The sequence below is a fragment of the Neolamprologus multifasciatus genome, chromosome 10, assembly GCF_963576455.1.
Source record: "Neolamprologus multifasciatus chromosome 10, fNeoMul1.2, whole genome shotgun sequence".
In the NCBI taxonomy this organism is placed as follows: Eukaryota; Metazoa; Chordata; class Actinopteri; order Cichliformes; family Cichlidae; genus Neolamprologus; species Neolamprologus multifasciatus.
In genome coordinates, this window is record NC_140448.1 from 9,612,516 (window position 1) to 9,636,348 (window position 23,833).

At 40.0% G+C, this 23,833-nt stretch overlaps 2 protein-coding genes across 2 annotated transcripts; one reads left to right on the plus strand and one right to left on the minus strand.

Moving 5' to 3' along the window:
* The first annotated feature begins 4,861 nt into the window (after nucleotides 1-4,861).
* npm1a (nucleophosmin 1a) lies at nucleotides 4,862-11,576 on the plus strand. Its single transcript, XM_085174328.1, has 11 exons — nucleotides 4,862-5,031; nucleotides 6,342-6,421; nucleotides 6,658-6,777; nucleotides 6,931-7,024; nucleotides 7,135-7,250; nucleotides 8,543-8,634; nucleotides 10,374-10,431; nucleotides 10,521-10,616; nucleotides 10,731-10,841; nucleotides 10,925-10,999; nucleotides 11,273-11,576. The coding sequence occupies exons 1-11, from the start codon at nucleotides 4,986-4,988 to the stop codon at nucleotides 11,315-11,317; spliced, it is 933 nt and encodes a 310-aa protein (XP_085030454.1). The 5' UTR covers nucleotides 4,862-4,985; the 3' UTR covers nucleotides 11,318-11,576.
* Nucleotides 11,577-14,490: 2,914 nt separating this feature from the next.
* On the minus strand, nucleotides 14,491-18,023 carry LOC146509584 (claudin-7-A-like). The gene is made up of 4 exons (XM_085174332.1): nucleotides 17,542-18,023; nucleotides 15,531-15,695; nucleotides 15,357-15,441; nucleotides 14,491-15,254 (listed from the first exon to the last, which is right to left on the minus strand). The coding sequence occupies exons 1-4, from the start codon at nucleotides 17,762-17,764 to the stop codon at nucleotides 15,086-15,088; spliced, it is 642 nt and encodes a 213-aa protein (XP_085030458.1). The 5' UTR covers nucleotides 17,765-18,023; the 3' UTR covers nucleotides 14,491-15,085.
* Nucleotides 18,024-23,833: the final 5,810 nt, after the last annotated feature.

The window sequence follows — 23,833 nt, forward strand, 5'->3', positions numbered from 1 at the left end:
GGAGGGGGTGTTACGGCCCTAGCTGGGCCTCCTGAAACTTCCCTTGTGTGGGTGTGGTGTTTTCTCTCCGCCTCTTCCTCTCTTGCTCCACCCTTCTGTCTCTCTCTTGCTCTTCTCTCTCCCCAGGACACAGCTGCTGTTCATTGGCCTCATTTACCACCTGGGCCCAGTTAGCAATCACCTCTCCTAGGTCATATAAGCTGGGGATGAACTGGATGTGAGAGAGTGTTTTTTCTCTGGTGTTCCCACATTGTGTGTTGAAGGTGTCGGGAGAGAGCCTATAGTGTGGAGTTGTGGAAGCAGTCTGCAGTGTAGCTGCTTCATATGAGTAGTGTGGTCTCGTGGGCCTCGGCAGCAGTAAAGCTAGCTGCTGCTAGTGACAGGGTGAGCTTGTGGGCCCCTGGAAGTGCCTTCTCGTGTGGAGTTTGTTTGGTTGTTGTGTTCTTTGTTGTTGCAACCTTTTTCTTTTTCTAGTGTTATTGGTAAAACGGCGTTGCCGGCTCTTTATGTTAATTTTATCTATAATAAAAATTATTTTATTTACTCTGCTCTCCTTTCATTCTGTTCTGTTACCAGTCGCCACACACACCCCTAGACCTTCATCGTGGGGACGTAACAAGTGTGAAAACTGCGAATCATATGCCATGACATTTGCAAGTCCTCAGACTTGAAGCTGTTTTGGTCATGTTAATTAGCTTCTTTTTTTTTCTCTCTTCTTACCCATCTGTATTCATTTAGCTCAACTATTCAAACTGTGGGGAAAAATCTGAAAAAAAGATTTTTGGTGAAGAAATTGCCCATCTATCAACTATTTGCTGCTAAGTTCTTGGCTTTTATATTATGAGTACAATTCTGCGCAAAATTTGAATTCTTAATCTTTCTTCATGGTGATAATAACATAACACTCTTAAAACTGTAGAGATGACAGTGGACTTCAGGAGACATCATTCAACTCTGCCCCCCCTTACCATATCAGACAGCCCTTTGTCGACTGTGAAGATCTTGAAGTTCCTGGGTACCACCATCTCCCAGGACCTGAAGTGGGAGACCAACATCAACTCCATCCTCAAAAAGACCCAGCAGAGGATGTACTTCTTGAGACAACTGGGGAAGTACAGTCTTCCACAGGAGCTGCTAATCCAGTTCTACACTGCGGTCATTGAGTCTGTCCTGTGATCCTCCATCACAGTCTGGTATGGTGCAGCCACTAAACAGGACAGGAGCAGACTGCAGCGGACTGTACGGCAGCACAAAGGATCATCGGCGCCCCCCTGCCCTCCATCCAGGATCTGTACCTCTCAAGAACCAGGAAACGGGCAGGGAAAATCATCACAGACCCCTCACACCCTGGACACAGACTTTTTGATCTGCTGCCCTCTGGCAGACGGTACAGAAGCCTGCAGACCAGGACCACCCGACATAGGAACAGTTTCTTTCCCCTCGCCATCTCCCTTCTAAACAGTTGACCTGTCACACAGCTCCCACTGCCAGACCGCAACTGCACCTTATGTACATTCTGTAGTATTCATTCCACCTCATTTCATTTCTGTATTTTATGTATATAAGTTTAGATTAGTTATTTATAGTTGGTTTACACAGCTTTGTGTATGTATGTGTACGCATGTGTAATGTATATATAGACACTAGGGGTGCAACGATACTCGTATCGATATCGAACCGTTCGATACAGTGCTTTCGGTTCGGTACGCATATGTATCGAACAATACAACATTTTTAATTTATTTTATCAACTTTCCTTCTGACGGTGCTGTCTGTGTTGAGCGCTCAGTGGATCTGCGCTCGACAGTGCAGCCTAGGCGGAGTAGTCGAACACAGATTCACTGAGCGCAGGGCAAGCTAGCGAGACAGAAGCTAGGCTATTTGCAACATGGCAAATTGAACCTCCCCCACCCTCATTCAGATCTGGCGTTTGGAACTATTTTGGTTTTTATGTGACATATGACCCTGAAGGTATGGTCATGGACAAAAGTAAAACAGTATGTTGGATGTGCCAGCAATGCTCAATTGGTGGGAACTAGTGTGTTAGCGCAGTTAGCTTGTTAATGTGTTGACGTCTTCCAGCCCCACTCATGAGGCGATCCGCGGTAGCTCGTTAACGGAGATTTGCCGTGTTGTGACGTTAACATCATTTCAGATTAACGCTGACAGCACTAGTGGGAACACAACCAATATGACTGCACATTTACTCCGACATCATCCTAGTGCAAAGACAAGTGGAAGCAGACAAAAACAAGCACGCATGCTACAAACTTTACCCGAGTCATTTAGACAGCCGTTAGCACATGATTCTCCTTATGGGGACCTGATATGTTTAATATGCTGCTGAGAATATAGCCCAGAAGAAGCGTATAGTATAGCTTTTATTTTGGAAAGAGACATTTCTCCATAATAAACTCTCTTTTCCAAAGATGAGTGATTCCTCAATCAGATACAGGGCTCGCAAAATCGCTAGCCCGACGTCCTGGGGCTTTTTTCCAGTCGGGCTACCAAAACCTATCTCTGCCCTGCCCGTCGGCCTATCGTAGGAAGGAAAAATATATGTCAATGCTTTTGCATTCTTTCGGAAATGTAGCTGGGTAATTATGTCATTGGCATCGGCCACTGTCAATATGTGACATACTGAAATCGCGTTTGAATTTGCGCTTGTTTTTTGCTTTCACTTTGCAATTGCGTGAACTGTGTATAGAGAGCGACAGCACTGATTGGTGAGTGATGATAATTTGCGCACCAATTCCTCTGACATCGTCTTATCAATCGTTAGCTTACTATGCAAACATGACAAGTGAAATCTCCCGCAGCTTAAACATGTGAGAGGTTGATCGTGCAGAGAATCGCTGAGCGTTATGTTAGTGCGTGTGTAAAAGCAGCAGGATATATATTTTAGTTCTGCTGAGCCAAATAAGACAGGTCAGGGTGAAGAAGTGACAAAATGGAAAAGTTATGACAAATCAGACTATAAGGCAAAAAGAAAGTGCAGCTTTATGGTTTCATGGACAAAAGAATTTCTGTGGCTGCAATATGACGAGCTAAATAACCAGGGCTGCACATAAGTGGTCCGCAGGTGCGCATTCGCTGTCAAAATAAAAACCCGCACAAGATAAGAAGTTGCAACGCGTGTTTGCGTCCATAAGATTTTCAGGAGGAGGACAGACATTTGTTTAGAACTCTTAAAGATGTCGAAGAAGCTCCTTTAAGCAATTATTGTGATGTTCCTCCACCTCCAAAGAAATGTCAGAAGGAGTCCGAACCACAAAAGAAGCACGTATTCTCGGAAAAGTGGTTGCAGGAGGTGAGCTGGCTTCAAACAAATGATGAACGCACAGAGATGTGGTGCAGAATGTGCCGTGAAAATTTAATAAATGACAAATTAATAAAAAGGCATGAACATTTTTTTTTGTATCGAAAAAATATCGAACCGTGACACCAAAGTATCGAACCGAACCGAACCGTGAATTTTGTGTATCGTTGCACCCCTAATAGACACGTGTGTGTGTGTGTGTGTGTGTGTTTTACATTGCTGTGCTTGAGAGCCACCGTCTACTGGAACCAAATTCCTTGTATGTGCCTGCACATATACTTGGCCAATAAACACGATTCTGATTCTGATCAGAGTCTTAGTACTTTTCTGCATTCCAAATTTAATCAATTTTGACAAGATCCCAGCATCGAGCCCAAAACATGGCAAAGCCTTCATCATGTTTTACATATGGCTGTAGAGTCACTGTTGGGTCTCCACATGTGAAATTTCAGGTTTGTATCAATCACTCCATAAGACCTGTTGCCACAGATTTTCAGTCCAGTTCTTCTGTAACTCTGCACACCTGAGACTGCTATCCCTGTTTCACTTCCCTGAGAGTAATGAAGCATCAACAAACAGCAGTTAGATCAACTGAACGGTTAGCTGCATCGCTCAGGTCCTGTGTCAGGCCTTTGTTGGATTTCTTTTTCTACTTTTTACTTTCAAATAGTGTCGATGTGCAGGAGATTATTTTTCTAGACCTGCTACTTCTTTTGTCCTTCACTTTATGTCTTTAAGGACACACTGCACACCATACCACAATATGCCAAGTTTTTGGCTAATAGCTCTTTAGGGATTACCTTGTGATGCAAAAATATTGTTTTATGCCTATCAAACTGTGTTATCTTCGGTATTTCTCATAGATTGACCCAGAAAAAGGAAACAAGTGATGTGATTTTTCGACGGGCTACTAGTAAAGTGCTTAAAGAGACTATTTAAAATTGTTTCTTTAAATTGGTTCAAGGTTCATCCTTTGAGTTATGCGTCCTAATTCAATCATTCTTGAATGACTGATAGATCAGTGTTGAGTGGCTTAACAAATAAAAAATTACTTTTTAATACTTTATTATTGTAGGGTCTTTCCATTACAGTATAAAACACCTTGTTGTTGCTGCAATTTGGCATTACATAAATAAAATTGACAACAAGTCAATGTTCAACATGAAACTTCTCCAGAAGAAGATACACAGAAAAAGAATGCAAGAAAGGCCGGCTACTTGGAAGTAAACTATAAAGAAATAAGGAAGAGCTCGAGACTTTTTCACACTGCTGACACCTACAGACAGATTTTCAGCGACAGAAGAACATAATAGGTTTGATGGGATCGTAAAATTAAAGGTTTATGTAAAGAAAACATCTTAAATGACTGTAGTATGCTTTCGGAAAGAAATGAAGGACTATAACGTTGAGCCGTATTTCAAAATGACCGTAATTCCTAACAGTCAATGCGGGTTTACACTTTTCCAACACAAACCATGGAGCTAGCTTTAAGACGCTCTTTGCAGCGGTCCTGTAGGTGGCGGTGTGGCCTGATTTTTTCACTCCGTGCCTCATTGAGAAAAGAAGAAGAGCGGGAGCGCTGTAGCACGTTAGTTAGTGGCTGCTGGTACCATTTGGTTATTCTTCTACAGCATATAAGGAGTTTGTCAGCGTCCTCGTCTCAAACATGAACGGGCTAAATGAACCAATGGCACCACAAACCTTCCTTTACGGTGAGAGCACGACTTTGTTTTATGTGTGGCTTGAGGTTGTTTTATATTCTGTGTTCTCTTTTTTTGGCGTTAGCAACAGAAAAAAATTACACGTAGCATGCTTAGCTGCACGTGCCTTCTCCCAGACGAAGACAGTGGACCTATTTGCATTTAAAACATTTAAAATGTCTTGTGGTGTTGGTTGTTATGAGTCGTGGCAAGAGGTTGAATGAGTCTTGCTGAGCTGCTGTGCTCCAGACCACTTTGCCACACACGTGCTTGGTTATCAACATGGCGGCCCCCGTGATTTATTAACAGAGTTTATATCTGATCAGTTTCTTTAAACAAAGAGTTAGCGCTGCTGTTCTATTGAAGCACCTGCTTTTTTTTAGATGATCTGTCCCGTTGAAGCTCTTCTTCGAGCTGACAGTTTTCAGCTGGCCGGGGAAATTGGTCTCAACGTGGCTTCAAACACACGCGGACCGCGTTGACCTCCCCCTCCTCCTCCTGCAACTGCATTTTAAGCCATCCCAGATCTTAAAGAGTGTTTCTATTCTTCATCTGTCGTTCTGCTCCCCTTACTCACTAAAATTTAACCTCTTTTAGGATGGACTTCAGACAAAGTTTAAACAGCAGATACGGTTACATTGTACTGTTTTAATGTTGCAAATTCTGAGGTGGTTCTAAAAGAGCAAGAGCTAAATGTCTTTTTCACACACAGAAACCAAGCCAAATCGTCCTAATTTGATAATAGACTGTCTCCAGATTGGTGATGCTTGTCCAAAGCTCTGCAATTGGCTTTTAACCCAGGTTAATTGAAATGTCATACCTGTAGAGCAGGGGTGTCAAACTCGAGGGCCGGTGTCCTGCAGGTTTTAGATATCACCCTGGGTCAACACACCTGAATCAAATGATTAGTTCATTACCAGGCCTCTGGAGAACTTCAAAACATGTTGAGGAGGTATTTAGCCATTTAAATCAGCTGTGTTGATCAAGGACACATCTAAAACCTGCAGGACACCGGCCCTCGAGGCCTGGAGTTTGACACCTGTGCTGTAGAGGATGCATATTGGAATATTAACATGGCACGTGTCTTTGCTAGGTGTTTCAGAACTTTAGCATAAGTTTTGATGAAGTGATTTTCACTTCTCCCCCTTCTTCATTTGAGGGGAATTCCTGCTGTTGCCATGTGGCAATGTTCACCCCTTGTTCTGTAGGGCTCCCTCTTGTGTGCAGCTTATATGTAGCGCTTTACACCTAAGTGATTGGTTCTACTCATTTTCTACTTTTGTATTCTTTTAAAATTAATTTTATTTTAATCTCTTCATCAGGGTGTGTGCTGGAAGCTGGAAAGGAAGTGGTCTTCAATCCTGACGACGATGACTTGGAGCATCAGCTGGATCTGAGGATGGTGTGTGTCTTTCATGCAGTTTGTTCATCCCTGTATACTTGAAGCTGTTACCACACAGTGTAGAAAATGTAGTGAAAACTTACACAAAATGTCATTGTGTCCCACACACTGAGCACATTGGTTGTGTGAGGAGAATAATGCAGCCAAGTGGTACAGTGAATGCCAAATCGTTGGTTAACATTTTCAGTTTGAAATTTCCCACCACCAAAACATCAAATGTTCTGTTGTGTCTATAGGTGTGTGTGGACCCCAGCACAAAAGATGAACTTCATATGGTGGAGGTAGAAGGGCAGGACGCAGAGGGTCAGAAGGTCAAGGCAGTTCTGGTTTCACTTAAGCCCTCTACCTTGCCAAGTGTAAGTAAACGTTCTACTTGAAAACACACCTTGGCGACCAAATTATTTTATGCTTTATTCTTCCTTAGCCTCACATGTAGGGGCTTCTGTGCTGCCTCAGGAAAAACTGCTGTATAGTTTTGCAGCAGCTGGCTTATTTGTGTTTTGCTGCAGGCATGTCTTGGCGGCTACACAATCACACCCCCAGCAGTTTTTCGCCTGAAGGCAGGTTCTGGTCCGATCCATATCAGTGGACAGCACCTTGTCAGTGAGTATTCATAATTCAGAGAATGTGGCGATAACCCTCACACAATCAAGACTCCTCATAGCAGACGGAGTAGTTTTTGATTATAAATTCCTTGTAAATTGCCCCCGCAGTGATGGATGCAGATCAGTCTTTTGATGAAGACGATGAGGATGACGATGAAGAGGAGGAGGAAGATGTCAAAACATCAAAGAAAAGGCCTGCCACTTCCCCTGCTGCAAAGTCTCAGGTTTGTTTGGTTTTTTTTCTTTTTTTTTTAAATTGGTTTCAGTTAGGGCTGGGCGATATGGCCTAAAATCCATATCACGATATAATTTGAAGCACGTGCGGTAACACTTTATATCACGATATATTCTTTTCTTCTGTATAATGTATTTTCCACACTAAGGCACACTTAAAATCCTTTAATTTTCTCAAAAATCGAGAGTGTGCCTTATGTATGAATTCTGGTTGTGCTTACTGACCTCGAACCGATTTTTTGGCGAATCTGTTAAATGTTTTAGTACAACTTTGGTAAGCTGCAATGCTTGATGGATTGTCAGAGTATTACGGCTGCCGTAGTGAGGAGCTTCGTGGAGTAATCTGGGTCCAAAACTCCATCTCCTTCAGGTCCCAAAGTCAAACGAATACTGAGAGTTAAAAACGGTCTAAATTCTTTCATCTTTAATTAAATCATCAGCGTTGCTGCTTTATCGGGTTGCACAATTAAGTTTTGCATCCATGAAAACAGAATTTATTCAATTTAACGGAGTTAGAAGTTAACAGGAAGTTAGCTTGCTAGTTTACACCTAAACATGACATACCATGTTCTGACAGATTTTTGAAACTAATTAAAACGTACAGCTCTGCTATCACTTCCAACATAAATGAAGACAGAAAACTAAACAGCAGTGGCGTTTGCAGGGTTACTGAAGTTGGACTACCTGGTATATTATGATTGCTAGCAACACAGCTATGTTAGCATAACATTAGCACAGTGAAGCTGGAGGATGAACGCCAACTTTTTTCCACCTCATAAAAGTTAACGTGAGATATTCTGGTGGTCAGGGACAAATGCAATCGCATAGCAGGATGCTATACACGGGCCAAACTTCAGTCAGGAGAACAACTGAGATTATTCATCCACAATACGAGGTTAGTTATTAATATACTGCAACAACATGGAAATAGAGCAGCTGGGAGAGAATTCAACATTAATGAATCAATGTTACGGAAGTGGAGGAAGTGCAGTTTTTGGCTTTCCCCATATTTCAAAAGTGCTTCATCTCTTTGCTATGACTGTCGGCATAATTTGCAGATGATAATGGTTTTAGCCGCTGCAATGCTTTCGACCAAAACAGGCGCAGCTTGATGACATCATCAACATGCGATAGAGCGATATAGTCAAAATCTCTATCGTTGGCCAAATTTATATCGTTTCTATCGTATATCGTTTATATCGCCCACCAAAAACCTAGTTTCAGTATAAAGTGTAAACTTGTCGCTGTAAATCGCATGACTGACTTTTAATCTCATACACAGAAAAAGATGAAAATGGAGGTGGAGGATGATGATGATGATGATGAGGAAGACGACGATGATGATGATGAGGACGATGAAGATGAGGAGGATGAGTGAGTGTCTGACCACACAAATGCTGTGAAGTCCTTAAGTTGCCGTCCTCATGCGAACAGATGGTAGCTTTACATCTTTCCTCCTCCTGCCTTTTGAAGAGCCAATGACTGTAGGAGATCAGTTGTTAAAGATGGCCAGCTCTGGGCAAAGCGTTATTTCATATTTGCGTCACTGCATTGCTGGTAAAAGAACATACCTCTGCTCATCTTGCCGCCAGCATGTGTAGCAGGCTTGTGTTGAAAATGACCCCTTTTTTTCCCAACCAACTCAAATTGTGAAAATAAAATTCATAGCAAAGGTCAGATGGCTTTTGAACACTTGTTCTGTCATGTTTTATAAGAGCTCATTTGTTACTCGCTAATAGCGTGGAAATAATGCTTAATGGAGCTTGCTTCATAACATGATAAAAGCAAAACAATCTAAAACTGGTTATATTTGTAGCCATGACAGTGTGCATAGTAGTTACTGTTATTTTGAAACTAGGGAAAAAGTTTTGTGGTCCATGTCAGACAAAACCAAACCATGTCCATGCTACAGAGGTAGCCCTTCGTAAGGCTGTGTGATATGACCAAAATCTCATATCCAGATATAAGACATTTATCGTCCTGACAACAATATCACAAAAATCCTACGTATTCTGTGATTCTCGGGCAACTTGACTTGCAAGAAATGTTTTCAGCTGGGTGTCGTATACCTGGAGTTGAGTGTTAGATAAGTTGAAACAGCCACAATTTTCTTGAGTATCATTTTTGTTTTTTTGTTTTTTTTGTTTGTGTTTTTTTTTTTTTTTTTAAAAATAGCAACTGACGGCTCTTTTTAGCTTCTCGTCCGTAAACACTCTGCATACTATTTCACGGGTTTCTGTTTATTTTGAAAAATCTCAACAGGATATTCACCTTCATTGTGAAAGGTTTATGTGGGGGGGGAAACAAGCGGATGGTGGAGCAATTGTTGTTGCTAACGACAACGCATAAAAGCAGTTGCTTGTCCGTCCATAGTGTGGTTATTTTAATATAAGAGAACTTTAAGAAATTAGCCACTACAGTTACCATCAAAAGTCCAACTTAACTGAATGCAACCATCTGGTACAATTATAGCTACTCTGAACTATGCAATTTATGAAAACTATGCAGCCCCTTCAGCAACTGAAGAATTTGAAAGTAAATTAAAACAAAATATAATTTTACATTAAATAAAAAAAGTTTTAAACTTAATTAAAATAAAACGGGTCTTAAATTAAAATAAGGAAACTGTCATGTTTATTGCTGCCAAAAAAGAGTTAAACACATTTGGACAGTGAAGGAATGTCAGGATTCTCGCTCAGAAAAAGGATCAACATGTCGGAGCACAAACCTTTTTTGTAACAAAATATCGATTTCTGCTGTCCCTGTATTGATACATTACTAGCAAACAAAATATCACAATACTACACAGTATTGATTGATTGATTTTTTTTTTTTTTTCTTTTTTCCCCCACCCCCTAGTTTTCATATCATCATCCCATATCATTATATCGAACAGCCCTACTCCCTCACTCCTCCCTCATGTAAATGGCTACAGTGCCTTATGACTTGTGTGCATCTTTAAGTTGCATTTCTCTACTGGGATGGTGAGGACAACAGTTTGGAGCACTGTTGCTTTTAATCAAGCTTTGACCTTGCTGCAGGCAAGAGGTCAATTTGAATTAAAAAAAAAAAAAGTTGAACTGCTGTTGCTTTAATCTTTCTCATTTCTTCAGGGATGATGATGAAGCTGATGACGACGAGGAGAGCATTGAAGAAGAATCGCCCGTTAAGGCAAGCAGATATCTTTATCGCGGAGTTTTAAATTGAAGCTTAATTTACACATGCTCACTCTGCAACTGACAGCTGCCCATTTGTTACAGGCCAAGGCAGCTCCAGCCAAACCTACACCATCCAAACCCAAAGCACCTGCACAGAATGGCAAGAGTTCAAAACCGAACACTCCAGCCAAAAACCAGGTAACAATGGTTTACATGAGCAAGAATGGCGAGCAAAGGCAAATATAATATTTAAAAATTTAATTCAACACTACTAATGTCTAGACTTTTAATTTATTTTTTTGCCCAATGTAGGAAAAGACACCTAAAGGAAAAGGTGACAAGTCTCCCAAAACCCCACCAACTCCTAAAGGACCTTTGAGTGTGCCAGAGATCAAAGCCAAGATGATGGAGGCAGTGAAAAAGGTTTGTTCTTGGATGTCCTTTGAATCTGTTTGGCATGATTAAAGTTGCAAATTGATTACATTTGTTTATATTTTTCCTTATAGGGAGTAACGTTACCTAAAGCCCAGCCCAAGTTTGAGAACTTTGTGAAGCATGGTCACAAGGTCACAGAGCCCAAGGTATACAACAAATTTCTATTGCCTGCTATTATAGCATTCTTTCTTAGATTATTGTGAAAATGTAGCTACTGGCTGTAATTTGATTTAAATGGAGGCGGTGTACTGACATTTATTTGTCATGCCACTAGGGGGCATCAAAGTCCAAATATTCCAATCATAAGTAAGGAGGAAATTGTGTTGCAGTAAATGGGAGACCATGTTGCATGAACCTGCTGTTTTTGACAACATTTTAAGTCAGCTGTTTATATATTTTATTTTATTTTTTCTCCTCAGGTCATTGCAGAGCTGTGGAAGTGGAGGCAGGCATTGAAGGAATAACAGACGTTGCAGTTTTATCTATTTTTATAACTTGTTTATGCCCATAGCACCTCTTAAACCCTCTGAAGCCAAACTGAGTGCCTCACACTTGTCCTTAAATCGCTCTTTACATATAGTCCACTTCAATTTGCCCTCCTGGATGAAGAGATTGGAAAGGTAGTGATGGGCGGTGGCTGTGGAGTGCTGGTGCATAGTCCACCTCCATCACCCTTTTGTAAGAGCACAGGGTTTAGGTTTTGTTTTTTGTTTTGTTTTGTTTTTTTTTTAATAAATCTTTGCATTGTTTTAAAGTTATAATTTCTGGCACCAGATAGTGGAGGATGTTATGTTGTTTCTTTATCTTATATTTTTTTTTATTTTTCACTCCCCACTTTGGTAAGTTTGATATGTTCTTATTAAGAAACGGTTAAATACACCTATTACACAATTTAAAAACAAATACAAGCTTCAACAGGGATCTAATACTGAAAATACTCTGAAGTTTGTTTAGGTTAGTATAATTAAGAACAGGAACATGTGTCACTCTTTCTAGAACATTGTTTTAGATTTGTTGCATCATAATCCTGTGACTGCAATTTCTCTCCTTTCAAAGCGTGTTGGAGATGTATTTTTACCGTCCAAGGGGAAACGATTCAGCCAATCGGTTTGGGCAATAAACCTAGAAGTGGAGTAATAACACATTTCAGCTCTGTGAAACTGTTTGCTCTGTGTTGCCATGCCTACTGACAGCCCAGCGGCCAAAGGTTACATGCTCAGTAACTGTATGTGTGAGTTAATTTGCAAATGAATTGTGTAATGTTTCATAGAAATTTCTACTGGGATCAAGTTTGAAGATGCAGTTTGACCAACTGTGGTTATTCTGTTCTCGGTGCATGAGGCCTGTTAAAACAAGACCATTCCATGCTGTCAAGTTTTTACGACTTTTCAACAGACTGTCCCTCAATTGATAAAATAAAATAATAAATGTTTATCTTTCTGTTATTGTTTATTTAAAATCAGGTTTCTGAGCTATTACAACATTCCTCTTGGTGTTTCATTGACAGAAGGGATGAGACTGGCAAACAACAAAATCAAGTGTTTCCATGTGACCTTTGAACAAATAACTTTTTATAGGTGTTTTGTCATCTGACAAAGGAACCATTTTACAGAAATGCAGATGGGCTGTAAAGTTCTCTTTTCAATGCTGTTAAATGCCAAGGCCACTTTAGTGTACGCTGGCCACGTTTCTAAGCAAGATCCTTTTGATTTTGTTTTATCAAGCCACTATAAAGAACCCCTCCGGTGTCAGCACATTTTACTCAAATATTCAGATGTGCTGCAGCAACCTGCAAATGGCTTACCATGTGAATGATTGTACAGCTTGAAAGGGAACCTTCACCCCCACATTAAGTTTACATATTTTACTGGTTATCTAGATTCTTCGCATAAGCTGCCTGTTATGGGAGATGTTAAGCATCTGCCTTCCCTTGATTATAATGGTAATTGGTACAGGATGTGTTTTGTTTTTTTTAATAAAAGGAAAAAAAATGCAGTTTCATGCAGTAAGTACATCTTTGCTGAACCACACCTGCCAACTCACACTGCAGAGGGAAGTGTGACAATGGGTTTGTGGTCATGCTTTAAACACTGATGGCTTCCCTCTTCTGGTGTGTGGATGTAGTTCAGTAGAAGTACGATTAATGTTGTTTTATAACAAGCTTTATAGATTTTTTTTTTTTTTACATTTTGAGTCCCACAAGGTTGATCTGACGTGTTAAAGAAAGGGTACACATGCCTATGCCTAAACAATGCAGGTGGGTAAATAGCTCTGTGAGTTGAACTGCTCCTATAACACAAGAAGCCTTGTGCAAGAGACCCTGTTTATTTAACAAGTATTATGTATCAATGTGGCTTTCTATTACGTGTATAGTAAAAGTTCCTTCAATTCAGCGAGGTACGTTTCTGATTAGCAGTGCTATCTGGCTGATTAGAGTAGGGGATGTATGGTGTTCAGAATTCAGACAAATGTTTTCCAACTTTAAAAACAAAATGGATTCCACATGAACGCATCTGTTATATATGACAAACCCAAAGCAATTGAATAGACTCTTACAGGACAAGACAATAGATGTTTCTTTTTTTGAGGGTGTGGGACACTGGCAGAGAGGCGTTAAAGGTTTGACCCTTCTAAGAAAAACCAGTATCATAAGTAGGGTTATGATCTGGCCTGGAGGGAGGAAAGAGTAATGATTAGAGAAAAGCAGGCAGAATAAGAAAAGGAGATCTAGAGCAAGACACTACAGCCTCATAAACAGCGAGGAGGATATAGATATATAGATATATAGAGAGAGATACACACCACTAGGTGGCATTAAAGGCAAAGCAAAGCAGCCAGCTAAATGATGTGCGAAGGAAGGAAGATGGCTTCCCTTTAGAGGGAGAACTGTGTGGCCTTCATGATTTCAGCTTCCTCAATAAGAAATTTATCTGCAGCTGGAGTCTGATATGTCTCCACTCCAATACTGCTAAATGCTAGAACCATGCATGTGTAACGCAAAGGGGTTCAGATATCTTACAGCACAAGCTGGCTTCTGCGCACCATTACATGAAGTACAACACATGTGCATTCTAATCAAATACGAACTTTTCCACGCTAACACAGCTCTTTTATATTTCAGTTTTCTGGGCCAGTTTACGGTTAGACTGTTTGAAGTGTATTTTCCCCTCCATATTTTCATTGCCTTCATTTTGAGATGGCACAAATCTAAAAGCCAGAAATTCTTTCCATTTTTAATGTACAACACCAATTCACAAATAAAAAAGCAAAACAAAAAATAATCTTTTTTAAAAACTGAAAATTTATTGTATGCAACAGATATTGTGACAAAACAAAAAAAACAACAGTAATCAAGACAAAGTCAAAGACAAGGTCACAACATTTCTCAGCAAAACACTAGAAATTTAGAAAAATCTGTATTTGTAGTTCCAAATTCACTCCTGCAAATGATTAAAAACAAACAAACAAAAAAAAACTATAATAGTTTGTGGTTGTATGATTTGTGTGTTTACACAGGGGAAACAAAATGTGTAATATTGGTAGCACAGAGCTTCTCATCTTGGATGGCAGATTAAATATTATGCATTCAGTCCTCACAAATATTTTTTTTTTATTTTATTTGGGGGGGGGGGGGGGGGGGGGGGGCGGGATTTGTTGCCCAATTGTTGACATTGTTGGCAACTTGACCCACTATGCTCCCTCATGTGTTATGGCACTGTCTGATGGCAGCAGCAAGATAACACAGCCACATGCCAATGAGAAGAATTTAGTTCCGGGGGGGGAGGGGGTTGGATTTGCTTACAACTGGCGAGCCCCAAAGCTCTTCAGACACCAAAGTGCATTGCAGAGGTTCACTGAACCAAACCTGTAACTGATCTAAAGGGTCTACTGCCAGTGTCACAATACAGCATTTTGGCAGAATGAGGCAGGACCGACATAGTACGTGGGTGGTGGTGTGGTGTACATTATATAAGCACGCAAGCAGTAGGTACAGATCCAGACAAAACAAAGCCAATAACCTTGGTCTCAGGTAAACAGCCATCATTTAAAATATTTTACTGAATTTAATAAAATAGAGTAACATCACAGGTTAGTACTGGCGAAACTAAAATACAAAATAAAAAGTGAGGTCTCCACCTCCTGCGATACATCTTTGCAATGCTTCAATCTCTGAGTTGGACGAGTGTAAATGTTAAAGTGTTCCTTCAGCATCAAACCAGGAACGTTCCTGTTCATACATAATCCTTGTTGCTACCACTGGATCTGGGGTTGGAGATGGGATACTTTGGTCCACTTTGACGCCCTTTGCTTTTTGGACAGCTTGCTGCCAGAATGCCACCTCCCACAACGGTCAGGAACGCACCAGCCCAGGCAATGAAGATGGCAGCACCGAACTCATACCTAGAAAAAAAAAAAAGTTAGTCAGTCAAACAGATGAACTATGCCAAGATGACTCGATATTCAGAGTACACAAAGGTCAGTTTGAGATCGTAATGTACATACTTAGTGTTGACAGGGGTGAAAGGGTTGTAGAAGGCCCGGATGATGTCATTCGCATACCAAGAGCAGGCAACAATGGCACACAAAGCTGTGGCAGAATAAACAACATTCTTCAAACTGTTAACCTCTTAAAATAAATAAATAAAAAAAATATTAGACAACCAAGTCGCTCTTTACCTCCAATCAAGATAATAATTCCACCACCCATTGCAGTGCGGGACTTGCGCACTTTGTCATCTCCGCCACAGTTGGTACACTTCATTCCCATGCAAGCTACACCCAGACCAGCCAGCGTTACAATAATGCTCACAATCATGAGGGCGCGGGTTGCCTGAAGGGCACCTGGTTTAAAAAAAAAAAACAAACGCACACAAGGGCCAGGGTTAAACCATCAGTTAATATGACAAACATGAAGCACTCTGTAATATGTTACATGGAATACAAGGGTGTGGTGACAGGCTGTAGGATTTACTACCGTGAATCTAAAAGGAGGTAAAAAGAAAACAGTAAGCAAAACAGCAGCATTTTCCTGCAGCAATTTATTGGTAACTATACTAAGCTGTCACTTATATTTGCAGACTTATGTGTTTAGATTTTCTATGTGGAAGAAGGTGGTGGAAATACAGACACAAACACACAACAGAGAGACCCGTCTCTTGTGTCTCACTGCCACTCCCTATAACAACGACACACAGAAACTGGCTCTACCCGGAAGTCTAACAAAGCTCAAAGGGGAGGGGTTGGGGGTTGGGGGGTTGGGAGGTTGGGAGCCTGGCAGTACATGCGTGAAAGTCTGAAACAGGTCTAACCAGGTTTCAGGTTTCATTTCAGGAAGACGCTCTCAACCTCAGCCACTAACAGGTCGCTTTTTAAGCAGGTGCACACTTTGTTTAAAAAAAACAAAAAACCCCACCATCTGACAGAATCTGGGTTTCACTAAAAATCAGACAACGAGCTCAGAAACAACTTGTTGGCACTTCTGAATTAGTGTTTTTCCTTCCCCAGTTTTGGTATCCATTGTTGGTAAAGAAATTTCAAGCATTCATTTCTGAACAACAGGCTATTATTTACTCACTTGCTCCATATCTAACCACCAGGTTTAATCACACAGTGTTTATCAGAGTTGGATTGGGTTCATGTTTGAAGATTTGATACGGCAGATATTTTAATCAAATGTTTTGACAAATAACACAAAAAAAAAAAAAAAAAAAAAAAAAAAAAAAAAAAAAAAAAACTGATACAGATGGGTTTGTGTTTGTTCATTGAAAGAAATGGTCTATGAACCATCAAGTGAATTAGCTATTCACAACTACAAGCTTTGTGATCTGTCCCACAGTGACTTTCAGGCAGTTTGACCCCAGGGCACAGCTTCGATCAGCTGAATTTGAAGCACGGGAAGTAAAGCTGCCGTGCTACTATTAACCTACTTTTGCCACTGATTTATAATAAGAGATAAGAGCCATAAAGATGGTTGGAATACAACAGGAAGAACTCTTTGGTCAACAAGAATGACCTAGACTTTACAGCTCCATGACCCAACTATACTTTTGTTTTCCTCCTGGAATATAGTCGAAAAGGAGCTGCCATTGGGTGTTTGTTAGAAACATTTGTGGCTCTGCTCTATAGAGAAGGGTTTTGCATATGGCCTTCAGACATAGATGAGTAAATGGTGTCAAATAAACTCCCACACGGAAAGGTAAGCTCCACATGTGGGTGGGTGGGAGTGCTATATCATACAATGGTTTATAGGTAATCATTGCCAAGGTGTGCACAGACATTCCCGTGTGTAAAATAGAAGATAAGTTTAAACATTTGGCCCGTTAAAAGCCTTTATGAACCTGAGCTGCTCTGCGCAGGTGTAGCCTTCCTCGGTAGTTTAAACAGGAAAATTAAAGAACGACTGATTAAACCGGTTAGACCAGTTCTAGGAAACCAAGAACCAAGCTACAGACTGCGCCAAAAAGTTAACAGAAAGATTTAAAGTCTCTCTTTAAAGATTGCAAGTCACTTCCTACCAGACATTAAAATTTCCTCTTCTATCTTAAGAACAATGACAGTACAACAAGTTACCGCAGTATTCACAGTAAGCCGGAGCCTGCCGTTAAACTTTTAAACTATTTGGACCATTACAGAGAGAAATTATGTGGACGCTCGTACTTATTTAAAAGCCATCAACTGTGTTACTTACCGTTGAGCTGCAGGATGGAGTCGTACACTTTACACTGCATTTGACCTGTGCTCTGGAACGCACAGGACATCCACAGTCCTTCGTACATGGAGATCGCAGTGATGATGTTGTCCCCGACGTAGGCAGACATCTTCCACTGGGGCATAATTGTACCAACTACGAGTCCAATCATACCCAGAAGAGCCAGGGCGAATCCCAGAATCTGAAGACCCGAGTTAGCCATTTCTACTTCTTCTCCGACTTGACTTTGAAACAACAAAGGACGCTGTTCACCTGTTCAGGTACTCCTCAAGACACAGACTTCTCTCTTCTTTAAAAAACAAGTCTGCTTCCTTGCGAGAAAAAAAAACTGGCTCGTCTTTTGCTATCTAGGCACGTTTTCCTTAGCTTTAAAAAATAAAGTTAGCAAACAACAGCTATATGATTTCTCGACGATTCCTCACGCACCTGCTTGGCTACCGCACCTTGAATGGAGAGGGAATAACGGGAGCGAGCTTTTTTAGGCGGTTTCACAGGTGGGCGGGGACGCGCACGTAGTTTCGTCTGCCGTAGCAGCGGACACCTGAAGTTTCATGATGTAAGTGTTTCCTGAACCAGACCACTGCGATGCCACGCATATGCCCATAAATAGTTTATGACAAACTGTACACATTATATATATGTATATTACAACTTCCTGTCCCGCTTTTGACACAGTGATAAGAAATACAGAAAGACAGACGGGGAATTGTTTTACTGCTATAAAATAGTGAGGTCTTTTAAATTGAACTGTTTCGACAGTCAAAATGAAGATTCTGGATAAATAGTTTTGTATTATTTATAATAAATTAACAATAATAAATTAACACATAATAAAATAATAATAAAAACTTAATTTTATGTTCAGCTATATATATTAAGATATTTTTAAGAAACCTTGACATGGTGAGAATGTGATAAACAACACAGTGCCGCAATTCTTACCACAGAAAGACGCTGAGTAAACGAAACCAGTTAACAGTAACAACCACAACATTTCGCAGCACTTTCAGTTGTACTTTTGTGAACCAGTATTAAAATATTGCTATCCACTGAGCTGTACAGACAGCATCTGTTGGAGATAGATTTTTCTGACCAGAAAGAGTCTGCAGCTTCGGCCTTCTATAACGGGGCCATTCTGTTTTTGTTTTTGTTTTTTGTTTTTTTTTATTTATTATATCTTTATTCGGAATGGACAAGAAAAATCCATCTGCATAGCAGTATATGAATAACATGGGAACAGAGTCCTTCCAGGTTTTTAGATTAAGTCCAGGAGAGCAAATGATAAACACAGTGATCAACAGGTGCATATTATCCTCCACTGGCTATTACTAGGAGAGTTGCTCACATGCTCTCCAGAAGGAGATACACAACACATTATATGGAACTATAAACACGAACTGGGGGGATGCCCATGCTGCTGGTAAACATATAAATAAATAAATAAATAAATAAATAAATAAACAATAGTAATATAAGTAAATTTAAAAACAAAGTGAATTAACAATGGTCAGGTTAGATAGGTAGATTACAAAAATACAAGTAACAGTGAGATCAAGTGAAGTCAGCTCTTGTGGGGGTAATGAATAGGATCCAATTGTTCCAAATTTGGTCGAACTTGGCCTTTTGATTTCTTTACAGATATGACAGTTTTTTCATCCTAAATATCTCTAAAATGATCCCAAACCAGTCATCCAGGGTAAGCTGGACTGGATTTAACCATCTTCTAGTAATTGTTTTTTTACTTGCCACCAAGAGTAATTGCGCCAACTTAATCTCACTCCTACATTCCAGAAAAGGGACCAGACCCATGTATAAGACCTTAAAATCTAAAGGTATTTGAACGTTAAAGACTGCGCTTAAGGAGGCCTGGACACCTATCCAGAAATTTTTTTAACTTGGGACAGTCCAAAAAGACATGAAAATGGTTAGCAACAGTCGAGCCGCATTGTCTCCAGCATTGCATATATTTATATGCATATATATATATATATTTATATATATAAATATATATATATATTTATATATCCCTTTATATCTCTCCTGATATGGTGTCTTGAAGTATCTAATAATATTCTTCCAGCCATGTTCCTTCCAGCTCATAGAACTGGATGTGGATCACTGGCAGCACCTAACATTTTCCCACTCCCCCACAGAAATAGCAATCTCTGATTCCCTTTCCCATTTATCTGTAGTGTATAAAGTGTTATCCTCGCTGGCACTAGAGAGAGCTTTGTATAGTTTAGAAATGGATTTAGTAGGGGTCATGGTTGTGGCATTTTTCAGGACAAATGTTGATTACCTTCTGCCAAACTTGGAGGGTGTGGGTTAGCCAGGGGTTCCCCAACTTTTCCAGCCGACACATTAGACCCTTATCTGCCATTACAGCTTGTAGAGGGAATCGGTCCAACAGGCTGGACTCCAGTTCCTTCCACCTAGCCATGTATGTTTTGTTGCACCAATAGAGGGGGGTTATTTGAGCAGCATAAAAATAATTCCTGAGGCAGGGGTAAATGGCCTGCATTTGTATAGTGCTTTTCTAGTCCTTAAGGACCCCAAAGCGCTTTACACTACATTCAGTCATTCACACACACATTCACACACTGGCGATGGCAAGCTACATTGTAGCCACAGCTGCCCTGGGGCGCACTGACAGAGGCGCCACTGGGCCCTCTGACCACCACCAGTAGGCAAACATGGGGTTAGTATCTTGCCCAATGGGGTTAGCATGCAGCCAGGAGGCAGCCTGGGATCGAACCACCGACCTTCTGATTAGTGGCTGACCTGCTCTGCCACCTGAGCTTCAGCCACTCCAGGAGACCCAATCCTCCCTTTTCCTTGGGGAGCTGGAGGGTGGCATTCTGTTAAACATTCATATTACTCTTTGCTGTATTATAAGAATACAAACTGTCTTTCTTTTTTATTAGCCAAAATAAATTTCCAAAGTGGGAAGTGACAGTAACATACCTGGAAGTAATGTGGGAAATGACGTTTCATACAAATACCACAGTAACAATAATAAAAAGTTTATAAGTTTTGTGTGTGAGTGTTTTTGTTTGTTTATTTGTTTTTGAGACACATGGGTAAAACAGTATGATCACAAGCCATGTTAAACTTCACCTTCAAGACTATGAACTTACCTCAGTACTGTAATATTTAAAAATAATTATCAAATAATAAATAATTATTTAATTTTGTACATTCTGTCTTTGGGTATTTATATTCACTACTTATGAATATTGCCAAACCATTGCCACCATCTCTGTTACATAAGTATTTTCCTAGATTCCTTTATCAAGCACATGTCTTACTGCTGGAATTATAGACAGAAAAAAAGTGAAGATCTGGGGAGTAATTCAGGAAGCTTAGACTGAGAGTGTTACACACCCTGAGGGTGAGTAACACGACCGTGTGCCTTTACCATTTCACAACAACAACATGAGTGTAGATGAGGAAATGCTGGAGATTTTAATGCGAGTTATCAGTCAGAAAGTCTATAGACATCCAGTACTTTGATTTGTGTCATTGTCTTTCTTTTTTTTTTTTTTTCAATAACTGGATTTTCATATTATTTAAATATGTACCTTACTGAGAAATCTGAATTTTGATTACATAGATATAATAAATCAATATATATTTGATATAGAAAGAATGAAAAATAGGGCTCTCTTTCTCTTTTGACTTTTTTCTGTTTGCCAACTGTGTGGTAACAGTGGGCGCCAACTCAATCAGCAGTCAAACAGGTTTTGTTAAGGATCTGCTAGAGTTGATGGAAAGCATAAAATTGTACATTCAAATGCAATTTCCATACACAAGTAAATCCGATAAGGCTAGGCACGTGGACTTCTTATTCCTGCTTTTGCGCCGGTGTGTAACATCTTAACAAAAAAGTAAATTGTAGAGCAGAGGTGTTCTACTATGAAACCGAGACTTTTCACTTTAAATCTGATGTCACCACTGTGAGTCATCATACAGAAAGTAAACGATAAATATTTTTGACTTGTCTCTTGAGTTTTGGTCAGTCACATGACTCATCGACTCGACTCGACGCGGATGGCAGCAAACGGAACAACTAAAATGTTTTTATTTTGCTTCACAGGGCGTGTCCTTTCATCGGAAGTTTCGGGAGGATTGCCGGTAGATCTCTTATCTGTTGTTGGACAGATATGTTAAACTTTCAATTTATCCATTACATTTTAGTTAACCGTAGTAAACGTAGCCACGTGCCCCACGTTCTGTGACAGTGAACTACGTCATGGGGGGGGGACATGGCACATGGCCTGGTAAATGGCCTGCATTTGTATAGCGCTTTGATTAAAGCCATCGCCTGACAAGCTCCCCTCCCCCACAACTCCCTCTCAAATTGTTAGTTGGTTGAGCCTAAACAACAGGCCATTTCCTCCTGTCGTTGGAAGATTTGAAAAGGAGAAGCTGGATGGAAGCCAGGGGTTTGAACAGGTTAGCTAATAAAAGAAAAACAAGCAAAGGGAGGGTGTGTTGCTTAAAAAGATTTAAATAGGTACTGTTTTTTTTAAAGCAGAAAAGTGAGTATATAACAACAGCGGAGGGACTGTGTATAACCAGTTTGGTAATTATTAGCAAATTGCACCAACCAGACAAGCAATCTGTCAAGTCAGTGGAAGCAGCTAGTTTTTATATATCCCAGTATGCCCCATCATTTGCCTACGATGCTCTTACAAGATTTAAAAAAACAAAAACCACACATACTCAAAAATGAAAGCAAAACTATGCAAGTGAACTTCACCTGATTCAAACTGATTTTATTTCTATGGAACATTTTACAAAAGCTCAGTGTCGAGCATGTTAAAAACACAAAATTGAACGGATGAAAGAAATAATAGGTTCATGTCCTTTAATCTGTATTTGCTCTACATGCTGAATTCTATGAATTGTGTTGATGGCCTTCAGATCTTTGGCTATACTTTAAAAAAAAAAACTCCAATACCAAAAAGCAAACAAACAAACAAAATGCTGATTGGCTGAATGACCATAAAACTGACTAAAATCAATCTTGGCACTGCAGTCAAACTTTTACCAACGTAGTGCTTACCACTCTTCTTCAACTGCTTGGTTTCACAGCTCGCTCCAAACAGTTTAACACGGTTAACTGAAGTTAAAGCAGTAGGTGTAGATTTCAGACACCGGACACCGTGTTATACACCCCCATTCGACTGCTCCCTTCAGCTGAACATCTTTTTTTATTCATTTGTGTTCATGAGAACGTGAAATTAGCAAAAGGCTTAGAAAAAAAACTACTATAACATGTATTCAGCTGTTGTAATGCTTCTATCTCTAGGGTATGTGACTGGGCTGAAACACAATCCTAGCCTCTGGGGAACATTGCGTCAGGAATTGCATCTGGTTTAAAAATTCAAATATACAGAACCATCTACTGCAACAGACAGCAGTCCACTTTTTTGAGAAACAAAGGAGCAACCCAAAAAAATGCTTTTAATGCGTTTGTTGCCGTCATAACATGAAATCAAAGAAGCTTTATATAGAAAAAAATGCTATAACATTGCAGTCAGCAGTTGAACAGACTCTCCTCTGCTGTGCACTCAAATGAAAAAAGAGGACAATATTTTTAAAAAGAGAATATTGTGCACTTCCACTCCTCAACTCCTCAATAGCACAGCTGAAATGTGCGTGAGTCCTAAAAATCATCAGAAACACAGCTGAATAAAAACCCTGAACATGTAAAATCTTGTGGTTTATACATTAATTCATTAAAAGGTGACTCAATGTGCATTTAAGCAGATTACTTCCTCAAGCCAAGGACACAGAAGTACCATGATATCACACAATAGTCATATCTCTCAATCTGAAACAGGAAAGAGGACCACAGCCTGTTGATAGACGTAAGCAGGATCAACAGGGCTATATACTCTCTACTCAGAATGAGTAGAGAGTATATAGCCAATGAGCCAAATGTTATATGTTAAATGAGTATATAGCCAATGAGCCAAATGTTACAAAACTGATCGGACGGCGCAAATAGATATTGACCCAAACCGCACCGCCAAAGCAGCCCAAGAGATGGTCAAGTGTGGGATGTGATATTCTTCAATGGTCAAGTCAGTCACTTGATCTCAATCCAACAGATGGTTTTGAGTTATTAAATACTAAAGTGAGATCTGCACCACAATGAAGCAGTAATTCAAGGTGGCTGCAGTAAAGTGAAGAAGTCTCAAGTGAATATTTGGTTATGATTTAAAAGAAATTACATCTGTAAAATTATGTTAGGTTGTGGGTA

Excerpts from the sequence above, each read along its gene's own strand:
- npm1a (XM_085174328.1), top strand. The coding sequence starts at position 4,986 with ATGAACGGGCTAAATGAACCAATGGCACCACAAACCTTCCTTTACG. Across the intron at positions 7,251-8,542 it reads CCCCTGCTGCAAAGTCTCAG|AAAAAGATGAAAATGGAGGT; the intron begins GTTTGTTTGGTT and ends TCTCATACACAG. Across the intron at positions 10,617-10,730 it reads ACACTCCAGCCAAAAACCAG|GAAAAGACACCTAAAGGAAA; the intron begins GTAACAATGGTT and ends TGCCCAATGTAG.
- LOC146509584 (XM_085174332.1), bottom strand. The coding sequence starts at position 17,764 with ATGGCTAACTCGGGTCTTCAGATTCTGGGATTCGCCCTGGCTCTTCTG. Across the intron at positions 15,696-17,541 it reads CTCCATCCTGCAGCTCAACG|GTGCCCTTCAGGCAACCCGC; the intron begins GTAAGTAACACA and ends TTTTTAAACCAG. Across the intron at positions 15,442-15,530 it reads AATTATTATCTTGATTGGAG|CTTTGTGTGCCATTGTTGCC; the intron begins GTAAAGAGCGAC and ends ATTCTGCCACAG.